This window comes from Agrilus planipennis, unplaced genomic scaffold, assembly GCF_000699045.2.
Source record: "Agrilus planipennis isolate EAB-ADULT unplaced genomic scaffold, Apla_2.0 scaffold280, whole genome shotgun sequence".
In the NCBI taxonomy this organism is placed as follows: Eukaryota; Metazoa; Arthropoda; class Insecta; order Coleoptera; family Buprestidae; genus Agrilus; species Agrilus planipennis.
In genome coordinates this window covers 50119-71984 of record NW_020438973.1, presented here as the reverse complement: position 1 = coordinate 71984, position 21866 = coordinate 50119, and the positions used below count along the sequence as shown (strand labels likewise).

The following is a 21866-nucleotide window of genomic DNA, read 5'->3' as shown; positions in this document are numbered from 1 at the left end:
ATATAACGACCAAAAATAATACATTGGAAACTCACGAATATTTCTTGTGATTTTTCCCGTACCAAATTTTTCATACTATTTAAAAATATAATGGGATAAATTTAAGCTTACCTTCGTATTATACTTATAGCACATTATATACAGAAAGTAAAAGCACAAAAGTGTTATTATTTATTTTTAATACGCCAGCTGTAGCCAATGTATTGTAGATTAATATTATTTTAAATATGAAATAATTATTATTTTTACATACATATAGCAATATCATTTAGCAATTGTTTAATAAAAGAAATTATTTTTTTATTATTTACGTTTAACGTAACACACGCACACACACCGATAATGTTAATATAATCGAATTTTAAATAACATAAATTTGAAGAGCGTTTTGTTAAGGGAAACTGAATAACCATATTGTTGTTTATTATTATAAAATTTTCGTGTTGTTTAAAATGCGGTAAAACATAAAAGTACCTAATTTGTTTGCGTATATAATATGTATAATAATGACAATTATGATCTTTTTTGCCTAAGTTGTCATTTTATTAAAGTTCCCCAATTTTTAACATAACGGGCCCAGCGCATCCAAAAGCATAAGAATCAAGTGAAAATTAGCTTTTAGGATGAGTTTGGTCATCATCATTTAATCTGGTGGCAGGAAAGCTAATTGCAATTGTCAGCAAAACTTTTCCAAAATTTTTTTTTAACTATGCATGCTGTTGAGACATAAACGACCTTTAAAAAAATTTGTCTGTACAAACTAATCTTAGAAATATTAGTTGAACCGATTTCGAAGGAACGATCAACAAGTTGACGATCGTTAAAGTTAGTTAATTGTGCAGAGAAGGTTGGAAAAAATAGGGGAAGTCCTGTTTGGATTTAGAAGAAATAGAGGAACGCGGGAGGTCATTTTAGCTTTACGAACAATAGAGAAAACGAAAGAAAAAATAAAGAGCTTCTATGCATAGGATTGGTAGATTTAGAAAAAGTTTTTGACAATGTTAAATCGGAGATGATTTTAAATATATTTAAAAATGTAGGAATGAAAGAAAGATACATAAGGGTGGCTCATAAAATACGTTCGCAAATAAGGGGGAAGGAGGGATATTGTTTAGCGTGACGATATGTGATAAGGGAGGAGGGGTGTCTAAGGAAATATGACGTTCACAGTTTATCAATTTTATTATAAATTTGTTTCGTAACTTGGCAGTTCTTAAAATTTTTCATCACAATAGAAAGTCATTCTCATTGCTATTTTTAATCAAAAAAGATCGTTTATAGACATTGTTTTATTAGTTATAAAGTCTTTTCCTTTTTTTGCGAGAACGTTTTGTATAATGATTTTTAACTTAAAGCATATTTTGAATTGTTTTCCGTACAGATATGAGCGAAATTGTTTGACTACCCAAACAATGATTAAAAGCTCCCTCTCAGTAGTAACAGGGTTTAACGTCCTACTGATGGAAGCTATTGGTAGACCGTTTTTCATAGCTCCTTTAGGGTAAATGTAATAATATCGGACAGTCAGTAGTTTGGGACAAATTAATCGAAAAATCAAAGAAACTATAGAATTAATTTAATTTGAGAGTTTTGAACTTTTCTAAAGTCTCGCTATCTATCCATTTTCACGGCTTTGTATTTCTTGAGTAGAGATATCAGGTGTTTTGCTATCTTCGCATAATTTTGGATGAATCTCGGTAATAAACTGTTAAACTCTAGAATAATCTTATGTACGATGTTGTTTTAGCTAAGAGGAAGTTCAGACTGTCCTTTATATATGATTTGTTTCAGAATTAGGTCTTATTCCTATTATTACTAAATACAAGGGGCATAGATAAGCAAATTCTTTTATTTTAAACTATTTATTTTATTAAAAATTTTGGTGAAGGCNAGCTATAATTTAGCTATAATTATAATTTAATTGCAGTAGATTGGTAAATTTTCATCTTTAATTTATATTTATTTCATGTAAACACAATTAGGGATGCTACTGTTTTTGTTTTTTTACAATTAAACTACAATTTGTAATACAATATACAATCAATATATACAGCAAATATTACAATTTTTGTTTCGTTTTTGCCATAGATTTTCTATGAAATAATTATATTTTATATTTTTACTGTTTTTGTCCCTTTTCCAGAAAACTTACGGGGAATTAAAAAAAATTACATGTGAGGTCAACATGGAAAATCCCAGATTTCGAGCTGCTTTTTAAAGAAACATTTTCTTTAATAAAATCGTAATATAAAAACTTAAAATGCAAATCGTCCAATTTTCAAATAATAACAGAATTGAGTTCTTTTATTAATTTAGTATTTAATTGTAAATAAAAAAAATATTAGAAAAGTAATCATCAGTTCTTTTGCTGGTTAAATTTTTTTAAAAGCAACTGAATGTATTAAGTTTTTGTAAGATTTTGTTCATATGCAAGAGGGATCAAATTTGATATTCATTGGTGTTTGTTGTGAACTGTTAATCCTTGTTAAGAGAGAGGAAGTACAACTCAGAACTTTCAAAAGCTCCAGGAAGCTCAGTCTAGCGGCGTAGCGGCTACAAAAGGCTGAAGATTTTCCAGGGCAAGTCCAGCCGGATATAGCTAGGACATAGCGTAACCCTGGCTACGGCCCCTGGATGCGCAAAACTTCAACATTAAAAATATTCTGATCTGTACGATTCAAACTATCGTTTTCTAAGGTGTAGTTACAAAAATACGAAAACATTTTCCTTTGAATAGAAATAGAACATTTATATCATTACCCTTATTAGTCCAAATCTCATTTTGATCTGATGCGGTAAAGTGTAACTTAAATGTTTTCGGCATTAAAAAAATATGACACAATTTGAAAAACGTTTATCCAAAAGCTTATGTAGACAGCTAATAATAAATAGAAATATGCTATTGGTTCTCTATATCAGCGGTTCCCAAAAAACCAAAAGGTGTTCTGTGGAACCCTGGACTTCCGTGGAAGGGTCATAGGAGTTCCGCGAGATAGAGCATTCGGTATTACGTTAAGGTACAATAAATTGTTCACCGGTTCATTTCTGTTTCCTCAGTTATTTTGTTTGTCTAGTTATCATCCTTACTTATTACACTTATAGACCTTGTCTGATCACGCAAAGCAGCCTGACTCATTTATTTATTTAATTATTTTCGCATTTTTTAAATGTAGCTATCGTTATCCGAGAATGTCATTAGTAACAGATGTATTGCAGTCAAGGCTTTTTAAAAAAGCATGTGAAGATATGGGAAGTCAGCATCAATCACTCCTTCCACAAACGGAAGAAGATTTAGTAACTTATTTTTTACATCCGTTAGTCATGTATTAAGTATTGCATGACGAGAAATGTACCTACTTATAATGAAATTGACTTATTGGTTGGTATAAAATAAATCTGGCTTCTGGATTGAATATGATGAATAACAGAAACGTTACGAATGTTTTCTTCTTCTAAATACATTTCTCGAAGACAATGAGTAACAATAAGTAACCTCAGATGTGGTTAGAACTATAAAAGAACATCTATTGAACCTCAAAAAATCCTTTAAGAATAATTTCCAAAAGAGTTACAGAACAACCACTGAGTACAGAATCTATTTGCAAATTAGTCTAAACCATCAATGTTAACTGTATCGGGGTATGATTACTTATATTAAGAATTCATCCACTCTATTTTTAATTCAAATTTGGATCGAACCTAAAGATGAATACTCTGTAGATGAGATTCCGCCAAAAAAGGGTGGGCCAAAAAGGGGTTTCTTAGAAAAAAAAAATTGGGAACCTCTGCTCTATATCATACTTATCGCCCTGATTGAAAACTGATAACGTACTGAATATAAACCAATTTCCAAATATTAGAGAAATAATTTTGAGACAGAAAAGTTTGCAAATTTGGAGTTTCAAGAAAGGGCCATCGGTTTGCAGATATTCTTGTGGTATAAGTATTGAAGACACACAAAACACAACTAATGCACGATAAAGCGCAGAAATTCATTTTATTCTATAATTAAAGAAATTACATGTATTAAACAAATAAAACATGTTTTTTTTCTGAAACATTTTACTGGAAATTTTCGATTTGGGTTAGGCAAAAACAATGAACTTAAACAGCAAATTTTTTAGCGTTCCGGTGACTCAAAGAATCACTCTCAAAAAATAAAATGCTAAACGAGCTGGAACTGGTACACTGGGAGATAAGAAACCATCACAACCCTTCAGGTAAACACAAATATTCGACGGTGACAAGATCTTCAAGGATATTTTAGGGGTAAATGGTGCTGACACTATTACTTCTCCATGTGCAGATTTTTTTTTTATGTTTTCGTGGAAGAAGTGGAATCTTCAAAAGACACCCAGCCGTCCGTACGACTGGGTAGTGTCGGATTCCCGAGGAAGAAGTCCTCGGACCTATCGACTAAAACCTCTCTACCTCAGGCCGTTCTAGGACCAACTAGGGTCCTCTTCAGCCGGCCATGTGCAGAAAGTTCTGAAAGTATTTAAAATTAATTCACTTGATGAACTGACAACTGACTTCAGCAACCGATTAACTTCTAGGAAACCCATCTCACCAGGTATTTTTTTAGTGAATAGGTTCGCTACAGATGTTCAAAAAGGTACAACAAAACTGCCCAAAATCAAACCTTTACTGTAAAAATGGATCTAGCTCAATGAAAAAATTCTCACCAATTTATCAAGCAGCAACAAGAACCGCAGAATAACAACTAGATAACAGATCACATTTACGCAGTCTCAACAGAACTAGCGAAATTTGCTACTATCATAAACGATTCAGAGCCTCATCCCGAACGTTACTTGCGGTCGTGTAGTTTTATTAAAAACAGCATTTCTAACCTTTCGCACATCGGGAAACTACGGTAACTGTTGCCTGCGGTTTTAAAGATGTAGCCAGTTTTTTTGCATGGTCCAAGAGTTAAAACACCACCATGTTCTGTCCAATTATATTAGACATGTTAAGTCAAAGTTGGTAAGTAAAGCTTGAATTCCATTTAAGCTATAATTAAAACTGTTTTTGAAAAAACATCAACTGCAATTTTCTAAAATGGGAAGACTTTGACATTAGCCCATTTAGTTCCAAGCCACAGATATATGATTGGATTTAATTTTATCCGCTTGGATAATTCCAATATATGAATCCAAACAGTTTATACGCATGTTTGTATCCCATAATACAAGTTTGGATCTAATGATGCATACTCCTTTACCAATATTTGGAAAATGCAGATTTAATATTTAACATTTTAAGCACAAATTAATAAAAATGTTAAAGCATTTACACATTGTAAATAAAGTTTAATACAATCGGCTAAAGTTTTTCAACACTTGATGTTTTAATGTTCGACTTAGCATTTTCTACTTGTCACCTTATTTCGTTATGTTAAAGCATAAAGAAAAATGAAATGAAATAAATCTCAAATGAAAAGAGTTTTTATTCTTCGTGACTTAAACAAAAAGGTAATGAAAATTGAGAATCCTTTTACATATCGTAGTTTCATTTGTCCTTTCTCAGTTAACTTTCTTGTATGGAACGACAGTGTTGTTTCCGATTACGTACTTGTAGAACCTTGCAGAATCCTTAGCTATTCTTGGACGATTGGGACTAGAAAAATCGACGTAGTAAAGTCCAAAACGGCTTCTACAAACAAATATAATATATTTCTTGGTTAGATATCAGCTTGCTTCTTACTTATATCCATCAAACCATTCAAAATTATCCATTAATGTCCAAGCAGCATATGCTATAACAGAAACATTATCTTCGTATATGGCTTGAAGAAGAGCTTCTAAATATTGCTGTAAAAATACAAAAGGAAGATATTAAATTTTGTTTGTATAATAATGTTTTCTTTAAAGTAAATTACCCCATAGTAAGATACCCGTTCTGCATCATGGATTTGTCCTAAATCAGAATAACCATTCTCCGTCACTACTATATACGGATTGTCGTAACTGTCTCGAAGCCATTTCAAAAATTTTCTAAATCCCCATGGAACCACCTAAACGGCAATATTTTCATCGTAATTTTTATGCATATCACAATATAATACAATTACAATATACTCAAAAATATTTGATAAATAACTCATCATATCATCAACTCATAATAATATTCAACTTCGATGCGGAGTAATTCAATCATTAACAACGAAATACAGTAATCAACGAATTAAGGCACGTTTGCCTGCTTATTGACCGTAGGTACAAAAAATTTCAAGCTACTATACACTTATTCAAGAAAAAAGAAATTTGCAATCAAAAGTTGAAGGTGCTTTACGATATATTCTGCATTATTACCTCGAGATCTGAAACTCACTTGTTTGTAAAAGTTTTTGATAGAAAAAGATTTACGTGGAACCTAATTTTGAAAGTTGTTTTCCTACCTGTTTTTTTATTTGTTCGAATATAGTGAAAATCTGAATTACGGTCTTTCCTAGGGAGAACTAATTGACTTATTGTTTTGATCGAACTCCGAAGTATATTTTAGTTCGATCATAGGCCAATACGGTTTTGGTCAATTCACCGAAAAACAATGAATTTAAACGTCTAATCAATTAATCCTAAGCATGACCGTTATTTAATAGTCGACGTTTGAATAAATTTAAAATTTTCTGTTAGTCTCTTTGAATTTAGTAGTCCTGATTAAGAAGATTAGAAACTCTGGTAGGAAACTTTGGTTGTAGAAAGTTTAAGCAAGTATGCTGATGGTACTTACAGAAAATAAATAAAATTGATATTGACATTAAAAAGAGGCACTTCGGACTATATATTATGAAGAGAAACTAAGCGTGTGATTGCGGAAGCAAGAAGAAGAGTTTAAATACGTATAAGAAAAAGCTAAGGAGTTTTAGAAAATAAAATATAAGACAAGAAGTGTGGAAAAAAATTAAGAATTGGTATAAAAAATAGATACGATAAGGATAGAGAGAAAGCTTTGAAAGATATAATTATAAATTGTGGGCAAATGGGTGAATAGAAAAAAAATAGAATAAGCATGGGTATTATGGTAAAGAATGCATTGAAAAGAAGGGAGGACTAGAGGGGCATGCAAAAATCAGAGTAAGCGAAAGGATTAAATGAAATTCTACGGGAGGCATGGCAGAGTGATGTTACACCAGAATATTTAATTAAAGGAACGGTGATAGCAAAATTTAAAATGGAGAATGAGAGTAATCTAAGTACTGGTTGAAGGATGAGGAGGAAAAAGCAGGATATGTAGAGAAAAAAATCAGTCTACTAAAGGACAACAAAATAGTAGTATTTGAAATGTTCTCTTCAGCACACCGTAAGCAGTCTCGATCAATTTGCATGCTTTAATGTTTAGATATCTGTAGAAAACGACAGATTATGCACGTGTATATTATAAAAAATGTATACAAATTACCGATAGCCAAGATGAGGCTCCCTTTGGCCAACTGGGATCCAAGAACGTTTTAACCTGATGATCATTTGCAAATGAGATGGTAAGGTCATCATTCTCTGCGTTGGCAGCCAAAAAAGTACTGTAATGGTTGAAACCCAAAAAATCAGCACTACCTTTAATATACTCAACTTCTTCAGCTGTAAACTCTGGCAAGCGTGACCATCTAAAACCTTGCTGCGCACTACGTTTTGCGATATATTCCTTCATTACTGGAGGATAATCTCCTTCAGCTGTAAATATTGGATGCGCCCACCATCCAAGCTGAAAGAACAATGTAACACGTTTATCGATGACCATTCAAACAGTAAAATAAAGCACAAGAGCGCGTATACAATGAATGCGTGTCAGAAGTGAAAATTTTTCTCTCATAATTAGCAGATAGCGACAACAATGCCAATAACGATATGGGACACTTACAAATTCACTTGAATTCGTGTTAATTATTGCTGTAATACTCCGAATTACGTTAATTCGGAAATACATTGCTTCTTATTCGGCCTCAATATAACAATTAATTTGACTAAATAACTTCATAAAACATTTTATATACTTAATATAAAATAGTCTTTATTTTATGTTATTTATAACTTTTCCAATTTGTTCATAAGTACCGAAAATCATATCTCCAAATATTCAGGAACTCCGATTCACAAAATTTTCAACTTACGTTATATTTCCCGACACTACTTATTACATTCTTACATTTTTCATTTCCTAAGCTTGAAAATTTATTGTCGTTCTAAAGACGTTCCACATCAAGAATATTCTATTTTTGTTAGTGAATTACTTTACAAAAGATATTTCTTACATAGAATTGTCTCATTCTTTCAGCAGCTTCTTCCTCTTGCGGGTTACTTGGTTCAAACCAAAGTCCGTTTAATGTAATTCCGATTTCACCTAAAAAATTGCAATAAATTGATATTTGTAATCAGAAACGAAAGTAATTTGATATCATTCAATTGATACAAAATAGTATTTATTTAAATCAAAGATATTCCAGCAATTTCACAAAATTGGAAACAAAAAAAAGCGGAATAACAAAAGCAAGCAAATTGTTATCCGAGAAAAAGATATTATGTGTTATGTTTATGTCAAGCACTTCCGAAGAGAAAACATGAACAACTTCTAAAAGGCTCCATAAAATCCGTAAAAATTTAATTCTTTTCAAACAGAAAGTAAGTAGTTAAAGGTTCCAAGTGGATATGGTTATATGAATTGTTATAGTGCTTGATTTGGCGATAGGTCTGGGCCTAGGAGTAGGAAGGATCTAGGGGCGGCTGATTTTAGTTACAGAAAAAGCTCAGTTTCTGATGGGACATTATTCCAATGATCAAGAATGTATACATTTTCACTGTCAATATTGCCATTACTGAATCTCTTAATATTTTTGAGAGATCAATGTTTGTGCTATTATGACCTAAATTAGAATATAGGTCTCCGCATCGCGCTTTGCACTCCAATTAAAAATTGTTCTGGGGAAAAAGATCTTCATTATCTGAAGAATTGAATTTTAAATTTAATTATGCTTTTTATTCCACTGTCATATCGAATAAGTTTGTTATCCGTATCATGAATGAAATAGTGTTTTTGGGACTGACCTTCGGTAGGCATGCTAATGATTCATATTCACTTTTTCCTACTTGTTGAAAACATCTCACATGACACATACTGATTAGTTTGATGCATAATATACATACTAGTAAATACTACTTCCTATTGGATCCTACAGAAACTTACCACCAAAAAGAGGTCGATAAATGTCATTGTAAAGATGGTACGCTGCCGCATGAGATCTTAATAAATTATGGCCACACAAGTAATCCGCTACTCCAGACATATTTAATGCCGGGGCATAATACGCTTCTCCATGGCCTTCCTGACAAAACTGTTTTGGCTCATTGAAAGTTATCCAATATCTCACGCGATCACCAAAGTTTTCAAAAGCAACCCGAGCATATTCAATGTAGTAATCTATCATTTTTGGGTTCATGAATCCTCCTAAATTCTGTAAAGGTTGTGGAACATCCCAGTGGAAAATTGTAACCATTGGAATTATACTATTCTTTTGTAATTCATCTAAAAGGGCATTATAAAAGGCTATTCCATCAGCATTGGGATTATGTGGTAGGCCTGTTGGAAATATTCTTGTCCAAGCTATTGAAAATCTGTAAAATTTTACTCCCAATTCTTTCAAAATTTGAACATCTTCTTTAAATTTGTGGTAAGCATCGCAAGCAACGTCCCCATTACTATGGTCTACTACAAACTCTGAATGTAGATGCGTAAAAGTATCCCAGATGCTAGGTCCCTTTCCTGTAAAATAGGCGATAATCCAAGAATAAATTAAATTATTACTAGTTTAATCTAATGAGCTTGATTTGTATTATTTGCAACATACCACTAACATTCCAAGCTCCCTCATTTTGGTAAGCAGCTGCAGCGGTTCCGAATAGGAAGTCATCCGGGAATTGATATATTGAGTCACCATGAGTCCTAAAAGTATAAACTTATTTTCATTTTATCGATGAGTAATGTTATTATTTTAACCAACCCAAAACTGAAAACGAGAAGACCGAAGATGTACAGTAAAACTTTCATTTTTCTAATGAGGGTGTTTGAATTTTCCGCTTACTATAAAGCATGAGTTTTTATACTTTTTACTACCTTCACGAAGTGCTATCACTATGTTTTTTTTAAAGTACCTTGATTAGTACACATTACGATTGTTATGATTTTTGTATCTAATTTAGAGATAAGGATTCGGTTCTTAAAGGGCACAAGGACGGATATCGGTAATTGATTCTTGCATTTCGAATTGTATGTACTGTTCTACATTGTTTGATACCTTTAAATTTAATTTCAGTTTTTTTTTTCGCTTGCATTCAGTGTCTACTTTTTAATTAGGTAAAGCTTTCATTCGAAATTAACATGTGTCAGAAATGAGGTAGTTCAGACTAAAATGATGATAAAATGAGAAACATCTTTTTACATCGATTATCAAAAATTGTAACCAAAATAAAATGGAATAATACGTGGTAATAAAAAAGTCTAATCCAGTTCTCCTGTTTAGTATATGTTCTCTTTCTGTGAATTGGTTTGATGAATTATTTAAATATATTAAAGAAAAAAATTTAATCACCCTATTCTTCAAAATGTGGATCGACCTTCCTAAATGAATAAAAATGATATTATAACTAACAACACGTTTTTGTTTACAAAGTTAAAAAGTAAACAAGTCATTAAGAATAATTAAGTGCAATAAGTAATGCCCATTAATTTATTAACAAATAATAATCGCATTATTTTAAATTATACCTTAGTTAAAATTCTTAATTAAGCATAAACTGAGGATGTGAAGTTAGCGTAAAATTTTGTCTGTATTGAGATATCAATCAATGTCAAGTTCAAAAATATTTTTTTTATTTGTTTGTTGTTACAATTTTGTTTAATTGCATTATACTGACAATTGATTTAATACATTTTAATTAGTTTTATAATAGCAAAACCATACTAATACTAAAATAATATTCAAATGAAAGTATGTCGAAATTTGCTATATTCCTACAAATAGCCTGAAGGTACAATAGAACTCAAACGAATCCGATATCATATATTATTTTAAAAATACGAATTACAGAATTTTACGAAAAATAGTATTACTATACTTCATTTTTTGATCAAGTAAAGACATTTTTGTGTAGATTCTTGTGCACAGAAAATAAGCCGGGTCTGCACTATGAGTATTCTGCAGACGCATAAAATACGTATGTGTATTATTGGCAAGAGAGTGTTGTGTTCACATTGTGCATATTTTCGGCGTCTAAATCCGGAAGCGCAGGTACCGTTTCCGGTGATCGTTCAGTTTGTGTCAAACAGTTGAAGTAGTATGTCAATAAAATTTATTTGCCCTTTGGAAACCGCAGGGTTACTTCAAAGACCCTCCCGCAGTAATATTAAATTTATCCTTATTATGTTGAAGGCAACCCAAGCGGAAGGTTTCCGGTATTTTACAGTAATATTAGAAAACACAACAGTATGTTATTATCGAATGTCGATTAAATCGTTCGACGAGTTGCTGGAAATTTTGAAATTTGGAATTTAATGACGGTTTCGCATGCACCAATGCAATAAAGTTGTTCGCATCAAACATTTTCACAAATTTAAATGCAATTTGTCAACTGCAATTGTAAATACTCTCCATCGATCCGTACAATATAAACGTACGTCCCTGAATGCACGTGTTTCCTATTAATTTCCCGGTAAAACAGCTCGGCACCCTGCATGCGGACCTGCCTATTTCCGGCAGCATGCTGGGTGGTTGCGTAGTTAAGGATGTGGGTTGTTCTAGTTTTACGGAAATACGAAGATAGGAAAAAGTGGAGGTGGGTGGTTTTATTTTGTTGTAAGTGTGTATTTTCCCTATATGATACTAATGTCTAACGTACGTAATAAGAAAATTATTAACTTTCTCTCTAATTTTCCTAAAGCGCGATCAATATTTCCGAATATGATATCCATATACAATACATATAAATAATTTCTTATAAGAAGCGTACAGTCCATTTCAATTTGTTAGAATTGTGACCTTGCAGAAATCTGCGCGAAGATAGAAAGAATACACACCAAGCGTGAGCAAGACAGAAATAGTCGGAACAAGCTTGAACGAGCAGAGCTCTCGATGGGCGGTCATAGGTGATCGGCTAGAACCGGCTTTATAACTACCTGGTTGGAATTATATCTTTAAAGAAGCATCTTTGCTTTCCTAAATTCCTGAAAATGTTGAACTTACTTTAAAGTCCGATACTGACAACATGCTCAAATTCTGCTTGTCTGCATCTCTTTCTGTTACACATTAATTGGTGTAATGTTATTTCCTTTCCTTTATTAGTGTTCGCTGCAATTTCTACCTGACATTCCTTTTCTATGTTTACGATATTCCCTATAACGTCTGTCATAATTAAAAGTAGGCGCTCTGTCAGTAACACTCTAATTAGTAAGTTAAAAGAAAGCGACCGTTTTATTGCGGACTACGCCAATTTTGAACGTCCAACTATAGGAAAATTATTTGCAGGAAGCATTATTACAGTTCTGTTATGTTATGTAACGAAAGAGTATATTTGCTATTCTTTGTTTACATATCTGGTGATTATAAATTATAATCGCTATTGTCAATGTGTAAACAAAACGGTGCAAAACAATGATACGTATCACAAAAAATTTGGATGTATGCATAGGAGAGGTATGATGGTAGAACACCAGATTTATACCAAAGCTATAAAGAGGTGAAGTTTGTACGTTTTGTAAATTTGTAAGTTGGGATGTAGCAAGTAATCTCCGAAACTGTTCATCTGACATCAAAAATTCTTTCACCAATATTTAGAATGAACCCTTGCGGTGGACATAGGCTGCATATCATTCCGTTAGAATAAAAGGGTTTTCGTGATTCAAATTTTGCAACGTATATTGATGGAAAAACGGGTGAGCGAATACATTTCTGACGGACGCTGTCTCGTCGGTAAGAGATGTATGGGTGCTTTCTATAAAAAAATTGTAAAACCTAGAAAGGCCTATGAAAGACCCCGCGACGACATATATCTATACGTTAAAGTAATTCAGAAATTGATAAAATACGATTCTCATAGTCACAAACTGAATTCCAAGCGGACGAAGCCGCGGGCACAGCTAGTTTCAATAAAATAAAGATGAAATTACATGAAATGCAGCTTTAAGGATAAAGTTCATATAATAATCATCTAAATTCATCTGTTTTTTCAAGTTCATTACAAAAAAGTTTTTGTCGTCTGTTCAGTGGTCATCAGAATAGATAAGGCATATACGACAACAAGGACGATAAGTCTACTAATTAATATTAGAGAAAATATTTTCAATTTACATTACATTAAAAATCATCGTTTCAATGCTATCGCTTTTATCTATTTATGTCATCAAATATTATTTGCGTTTTTTTCTTTTGTCGGCGTACAATTTTTTAATAAGGTTATGTTCTCTGTACACAAAATTCATTTAATTAAAATAAATTTACACGTAAGACATTAATCTTACCTAAAAGGTTTTACTAGAATTTAAATATTATCTCTGGAGCTATTATTCGCAGAAGAAAGTATCCACATATTGCTGCATGTTCAGCAATGAACAAACCATGAACTCATGTAGAAAATGGAAACAAATAATAGGTATTATGTTGCTCTGCATAAAAATCTACTTGATTTAAGTAAGAGTTTTAATAAACTTATGGGTGGGTTTAAATGCTAGTGCGGTACAGATCACAGCTTGTCTACCATATGATCCATTTTGAACGGTACAGTCCCGTTTCCCGTAGCTTTCCCGTTGTCCGCAAGCACAGTTTCGAGAAGCAAAAATGCGCCGTTTTAACAAAGAGAGTAGCCACAATGCCTAATATTTTTTTTTAATAGACTGCTGGAACCTTATAAACATAGATACCTATAAGTAACAACAACATTCAATTTTGTCATTAGTCTTCATCGAAAGTAATGTAATTCGTTCGTTCCTCTGTTGCACACATTTTTTCTTCACGTGTTCTATCGTAGTTGATTTAAATTTCTTGTATATGAACACTTTATTTTAACAATGCCCAAACGCAAGTGTACATTTAAAATTAAACTACAAATTATCCGTTTATAAAACAAAACAGTACTCCATCGGACTCAAATGTGAAAAGCGTCATACAGAATTCAACATAGCCCATGGAGTTGCCAGCATTTAAGATCAGAAAAACATAAAAATTCCAATCTTGCGACCACTACACGATCATCGTTGATTATAAAAAAAAACGAATTCAACTTCAACTGAAACATAACCACAGCTGCAGCGGAAGGCGTCTGGACATATCACACGGAAGTGCTCAAACGAAAGCTGTATTAGCTCTACGATTAATTAAAGATAGACTGCAAAAAAAAAACTTTTGGGTGTTTCATTCCCACCAGCCAGTAATGTTGGTGGGCGGGCAGTCCCTCCGGACTATGCCGGAAGGTAGGGCGGAAGGCCCTCTTCAGCCTGCTTTCAGGAATCGTGGGAATGGGTGAGTGGTGGTGGTTAGGGTGAGAAAGATGAGACGGACGAAATGAAGACAGAAGAGAGTGAAAGATTATCTGTGGAATATTACTGCCTCAGCATTTGCCTAAGTGACCCAAGGAAACCATAGAAAAACTTGGACCAAGGCAGACGGACGGACCCGGAATCGATCCGGCGTCCTCCCGAATGCTAAGCAATGGTCTAGACCTCTAGGCCATGCCGCTCGGTAGACTGCTAGTTTTGAGTCTTTAAGTAGTGCATAGTGTTTGTAGATTTACAAAGACGTTCCAAAAGTTGAATTGAACGAAAATTATGGATACTTTGAGAGAAGCAGGAATAGATTACAGAGAGAGAAACACTATCTACTAACTTTACAGAACCCAAGAAGCAATAATTGAAACTGAGGTTGAAAAACGAAGAGCAGTTATTAATCAAGGGACAGAGGACAGTGTCAACTTCAACGTTCAACATTTTTGTTGAGTGCGTGCAATTGATCATCATCATCATAAGGTCGTCAGTCTAGAGCCGGGTTGGACATGCACTACCACTCTTTCCTATCCTGAGCTAATCTTCTTATTTCACTAAAATTAGAATAACCCACATCCTGAACTATTTGCGAACAGTAATCTAGTCTAGGTTTACCTCTACTCCTCTTAACTGCTGTTTCTGCCTCTAATATCTCTTCGATTTGACCTTCATGCCTAAGAAGGTGTCATATCAACCTATCTCGCCTATTTCTTATTGACTTCCATAGGGTCCTCTGTACTCCTATTCTTTCTAGTATCTCTTCATTTCTAACCTTGCTATCCACGATATCCTCATTATTCGCTTGTTACACTACATTTCGACCGCTTCTAACCTTTTCTTTTCCGCCGCGCCCACCGTTCATGTTTCGCATCCGTACAGCGCCACGCTCCAAACATACACCTTCAACAATTTTTTTCGAATTTCTAAATTTTATAGAAGTGACTTCTTTTTATTGAAAGCAACTCGACCCTGCTCTATCCTTTGCTTTATATCCCTACTACTCCTTCCGTCTTGACTTATCTGACTTCCTAGATATCGAAAATCAGCCACTTCTTCTAATTTTTCGTCTCATACCTTTATATTTGCTCTTTCCCTACTTTTTCTTCTTCCCCAGCATACCAGTATTTTTGTTTTACTTTTAGTTATTTTTATACAATACTGTTTGTCAATACCGCTTCCATTTTATTTAAAGCTGTCTCTAAATCCTTCTTGCTAGATGGTAATACTGCTATATCATCTGCAAATCTAAGTATACTAATCTTTTGCCCCTGTATATCTATCCCTACAGTTGGACTGTCTTGATGTTGATAGCGTCGTCGATGTATAGATTGAAAAGTAGCTGTGACAGTGTACATCCCTGTCTGACTTCCTTCCTAATATTCACTGCTTTACGTTGCAGCTCCAGCTCTATAACTGCCTTTGTTCTTTATATAAACTATGTATTACGCGTGCAATTAGGAAAAAGAAAACAGAAGCAGGCAAAGAAGATGGATAAATTGTAGGACTTATCAGAATTGCAGATGATAAAATAGTAAATAAATAAAATAATAACAGCCGATAGGTTAAATAAATGGGAAGTTTTGGACATAATGAATAATACTTTTAAGAATTCTCCATCAATAGATATAGGTAATAAACAGAACAGTGAAAAAAAACACCTAGAGCAAATGACTACGAAATGTATGCACTAAACCAAAGCAATTAGAATAAAAATTAGCAGTGTTCGAAATGTGGCATTCGAGGGGAGTGAAAAATATTCGTTGGACAGAAGGAAAAACAAACCAGGAAGTGCTCCTGTTATAGTGAATGAGGAAACACAGAAGGAGAAAGTGGGAGTTGAGGCGTATCATGAGATCAACAAGAAGGCAGAGGATTATCATTATCGTCCAGACTAAAATAGAAGCGACTGTCGGGAATGTGTTAACGGCAATAGTGATAGATAAAAAAAAATCGCCTCAACAAATGCGGGTGTGTTGATAGATTAACTGATACTTTGAATCATAGATTCAAGAAAATATTCTCTGACATACTTAGTTCGATTTTTTTTATCATACAAAGGTTACCCAGCCGAAGCACGAGAAACATTATGAATTATCTAATGAAAGGACTAACAGATAATAATTTAACTTCAACAAGCGTTGCATTTTCTGGAGATAATACTAACTGGTGGAATGAAAGAGCCAGGCGTAAACAGCATTTATGCAAAACTAAATTTATCTCTCAATAGAACTTTTGAATTAAAAGTCGGATGTGGACCACACATAATTCACAACGCAATTTAAACTGCCGCAAATTGTCTACCTATGGACTTAATATACAAGCCATTAAAAACCTACTTTTTGAGTATAAATAAATGCCCAAACATGGTGGGAGTTTTCGAAAACATAAACCCTACATTATGGCTCTTTTTTTTCTTTTATATAAGATTAAATAAATGATTTAGGTATGAGGTATCTTTTTGTGTTTTATTACTTAACTTAAGTTTAGTAATATGTATTTGTTTGGGTAAATGCAAAGAAAACAACTACAAATTCAAGAATTTTGATTCTGCAGTGCAGACATACACGCCTTCCAATCTCTTTCCTTAGAACAAGCTCGTAAAAAACTAAAGAAAACAGCTAAAAGATATTTATATCTGAAAATTTAGTCTCCCTACAGTATTACTTAAAAGTTGGTAGATGCCCCGTTTTAAAGAAAAATACCTCGTGTTAGAATCATTCAAGTAGGCATACACTACTCGGTGGAAAAACTTGAAGAAGGGATTTCACATGGGAATAGGGCAGGTGGATGTAAGAATCATAAAATAACAGAGAATGTTATTAATAATGAAAAATTTCCACATTTTATTTTTCCGAACTGTCAATAAATGTTACTCTACAATTTTTTATTATAGCCATTAGCAGATATATGTATATATGTACATATATACGTTCTAGATTTCTAAATCAAATAAAAAAGTTTTGATTTAAACATAAAATTCTATTATATATTAACTGTAAACCGTACCTCGTCTAAGCGAATTAAATAGGTATTCTATTTAGTAATTACATTTCAAATACTTAGCTAGAATTATAAAAGGTTTGTAAACCTCAAGACTGCTTCAATTACTCTTAATTTGGTCACCAAGTAGTGTTATTAAACAGTTGATTAACTTTTATTGCTTATCAGTCGCATAGGTAAGTGCTCTTATTACACGATAAGACCTTAATGTAATTTATTTTGTACTTCATTTAGTCTACGTAAAATTTCAAACAACCTGTAAGGACCTAATGAAGTAACAGCTAGAAATTGATAGTGAAATTGCGACTTTGCGACTAATAAACTGAGTGGCATAATTTGCTGTTTAATGGATAAACATCATCATTATAAGATGATCAGTTCTAAGACTGATTGGACACGCAGCTCTACTTTCTTCTATCCTGAGCTAATCTTCGTATTTCCCTATAGCTAGAACATCCCACATCCTTAACTATTTGTGACAGTAATCTAATGTAGGTCTACCTCTACTCCTGTTAACTCCTGTTTCTGCTTCTAAAATGTCTCCAACTAGACCTTCATACCTGAGAAGGTGTCCTGTCTGGCCTATTTCTTATTGATCTCCATAGTGGCCTCTGTTTTCCTATTCTTTCTAATACCTGCTTATTTCTAACCTTATCTATCCACGGTATGCTCATCCGCCTGCAACACCACATTTCAAAGGCTTCTAACCTTTTCCTTTCCATCTCCGCCACCGTCCAGGTTTCACAATCCGCGCTCCAGACTTACACCATGAACAAACTTTTTCGGATTTCTAAATTAACCGTTCGCGTGCATAGGAACAACTTCTTCCTGTTGAAGGCGACTTGACCCTGCGCTATGCTCTATGTTATACCTCTATTGCTCTTTCCATTCTGAATTATTTGGCTTAGATACCGAAAATTAGTCATTTCTTTTAATTTTTTGTCTCCTATCTTTGTATTTGCTCTTTGCCTACTCCTTTCTAACTTGTATACCAGTATTTTTGCCTTACTTTTATTTTTTTTTCACTCTTTCATACTATTTTGTCAATACCGCTTCCATTTTCTTTAAGGTTATCTCTAACTCCTCTTTGCTAGATGTAAGCATACTAATCTTTTGCCTTTGTATATCTATAAAGTTGTCCTCTCTTTAATGATGTTTATCGCATCTTCGACGTATAGATTACATAAAGTTCCGGTGACAGTATGCATCCTTGTCTGACTTCCTTTCTAATATTTACTTTTCTAAATTGCTGCTCAAGCTCTATAACTACCTGTTGCGCTTCTACAAACTATGTATGACACTTCAATCTCTGTATCTCATTCCCACAGTTTTAAGTGTATTTAACATTTTGTCCGATTTAACGTTGTCAAAATGTTTTTTTTTTTTTAATATACGAATCCAATAAAATACGCTCTCTCCTTTTTCTATCGTTTTCTCTATTTATTTTAAGCCCAAATTGGTACTTCCTTAATAGTTTTTCATCCCTTTTTTGCATCCTTCTCTGTAGAATTCTAGTTAAAACTTTTGACGTTTGACAATTTAAGCTAATTATTATAAATGTCTTGCATCTATCCGGGCCTCCCTTTTTTGGTATGGCTACTACTACGTTTCGTTTGTAGTCCTTTGAGTCATTTCCCGTCTTGTAAATATGACTAACTAGTCTGAACGTACGACGTCGTGTCCTGCATCTTTTAACATTTCCGCCTGTATCCCATCTATATCTGGTGCCTTATTATTCATTAAGTTTTTTAATGCTACATCAAACTCTTCTCTCATTATGAGGTAACTTAGTTCACCTATCTCCACACGATCTTCCTTCTCTAATATATCGCCCAACTCTTGGCCTGCGTATAGGATCTGTAAATATTCTTTCCACTCATCTGCATTTTCAGTTTTGGTTTGTTGTACTCAGAATATTATAATGTGGTGGTTGCCTATTTCTTTCCACATCTCAGTGTTGTGCATCAGAGTTCCATAGCGATCTTCATGATCTCTGCCACCCTGAGTGCTGAAGGAACTGCTTTCCTCTTTTAAGGACTTGTCTCAGTCTGGTTTCTCAATACGAATCCCCTCATTATGGTTGAACCTATGGTCCGGCTCCCTAAATTATCGAAACGCGTAAGCCGATTCACCCACTCTAGTTTGTACAAGAGCTTTTTTAAGGTTCAAGTCCCGTCGTATCGAAATACATAAACGTTTGAAAATAATAAGGATAAGCTCAAACAATTTAAACTAGGGGTGGTCAACCCAAATGATCTTACAAGCCACAATGGAAAGGCGGGCCGCATATTTTATACTTCAAATGTGTAGTAAAGGTAAAAATCTGAACAGTTTTAGAAAAGTAGATATTTAAAAAAAGAAATAAAGAAACAATCAAAGTTTAATATTTATTACATTCACAACATTAAGCAATACAAAATAAAAAACGTAGTGATAAATATAAACTTATTCTTATTTATTTTAATTTGTTATTTAAGTTTAATTTTCGGGAATGATAAAATAACATCATGCGGAGTAGTGTTGAATATTTTTCGAAAGATAAAAGTAATGAAAACAACATATTTACTCGCTACTATCCAGTGTTTTTTAGGGTGGGTACGCTTTGCTCCTTGTCTCACCGCTACGTGTTAATCTAATGAAATTGCTGGTTACTAAGAATGTTAATTTATAAAATTTGGGGAGTCCAAGCCGAATGAATTGGAGAGTCTCCGACAAACTCGCTATCTGACCATCCAAAGGTATTCATCCAATTGAACCACATGTTAACAGGAAGGAGTAGTTTCACCCAAAACCTGGAAATGGAACTACAAGTGTTACCAGAAGACTACATTTTTTTATATTTTATGTAAGTTTTCATGATACAAAATTCGAAATATGCAATAATAAAGACCTTTTTTCGGTTTTACGTTTGGTACCAGTAAAAAGGTCGTTTTCACGTCAAATTTAAAAACAGATTATTGTATTTTTTATTCTTATTATACTTTTGGTATATTTATATTATCATGACTTCGCTAATGATGCAGCGCAAATGAAAAAAAAAATTGATATACATCCTTAGCTGGAATATTCTAACAATTTGAAAGACGAGTTGTGCATTGTACTATTTCTTGTTTCCACCAACGAATGCTTAGAGTATTTGGAGTTCATTTATAACAAATTCGAAGCACTTTACTCGCTACAAAGAGGTTCACGATTTAGCAAAAGCTTTTATATCACAACAGATTTCATATCACAACATAAAAATGTTTCATTAAAATGTTCCCATCAACGTGCAGCTGATTTCTGCTTTCCAAAAGGAGACACAAGTCAACAAGAAAAGTAATAGCATCAATAATTTCAACGAATATGCTTTATGGAACACATGATTTACCTTAGAGAGATAAAAAATATCATGAAGATATTCTTGAAGACATGTGCAAACTTAAAATTCAAGCTGGTGACTACTTTTCAAAAGAACAGATCGAAAAATATGCAGAACGTGCCTCCCACGTCACCATAGATTCAATATGAAATAAGTAAACAAAAACAAAAATTTGTAAGTTATCGAGACATTCGTAACGCAAACAACGCATCTGCCTAAATTATCTTGACGGATATATTAGGGAAAGTCTAACATTCCATTAATATTCGATTTTCGACTAAAAAACGATGATGATAAGGAATTTCGGACGTTAATATATAGAAACAATTTACTTCTGAACAACTGAAATCCCAGTGATATGAAATGAAATAATAAATTTTTATAAAGATTTGAGTCTTCGTCGAAAATTCATGCCTAAAATGTTCTGCGAAGCTTGATGGTCTCAAAAATAAGGATGTATCACCACAAAAACTTATGTAATGGCAAGTACGTAAGTATGATGTATGAAGATTTTTTAAAATAGACGGAAAGTTTCTGTACCCACCACAATTTAAGTGGTTTCTACGTGAATAAATTCTCTAGATTTTTAACTTGTTATTATTGAGCATGTATGAAGTAGATATTACTTACACTGTCGATGGTGCAGTTTTAATGAAACATGTTGAGTATTAACAATTATTAATCAAGATTTTATTTTTTCTGAATGACTTACAACTTCTCAATAGTTTATCTTTAAAATGAACATAATCTGATAATTTTGTCAGTTTCTAATATTTATCTGAAGAAATGTTTAGACCAGGGATGGGTAACTCAAATAATCTTGCGGGCCATGTTGAAAATAAATTATTAATAGGCATTAGATTTACACTCACTATAGACATTTTTGTGAACTCATAACCATAAACTCTTTAATAAAACAGGAATTAAAACACTTGGCAAGTTTCACAATGTTCATTTATTTCTCTGACGATCGTTTCGGTGTTTA

The 21866-nt window shown here is 33.2% G+C and overlaps 1 protein-coding gene across 1 annotated transcript; it reads right to left on the bottom strand.

Moving 5' to 3' along the window:
* Positions 1–5431: 5431 nt before the first annotated feature.
* On the bottom strand, positions 5432–10050 carry LOC108742312 (myrosinase 1-like). The gene is made up of 8 exons (XM_018477482.1): positions 9992–10050; positions 9839–9933; positions 9178–9753; positions 8249–8337; positions 7402–7701; positions 5882–6016; positions 5707–5813; positions 5432–5655 (listed from the first exon to the last, which is right to left on the bottom strand). The coding sequence occupies exons 1-8, from the start codon at positions 10036–10038 to the stop codon at positions 5526–5528; spliced, it is 1479 nt and encodes a 492-aa protein (XP_018332984.1). The 5' UTR covers positions 10039–10050; the 3' UTR covers positions 5432–5525.
* Between the last annotated feature and the right edge of the window lie 11816 nt (positions 10051–21866).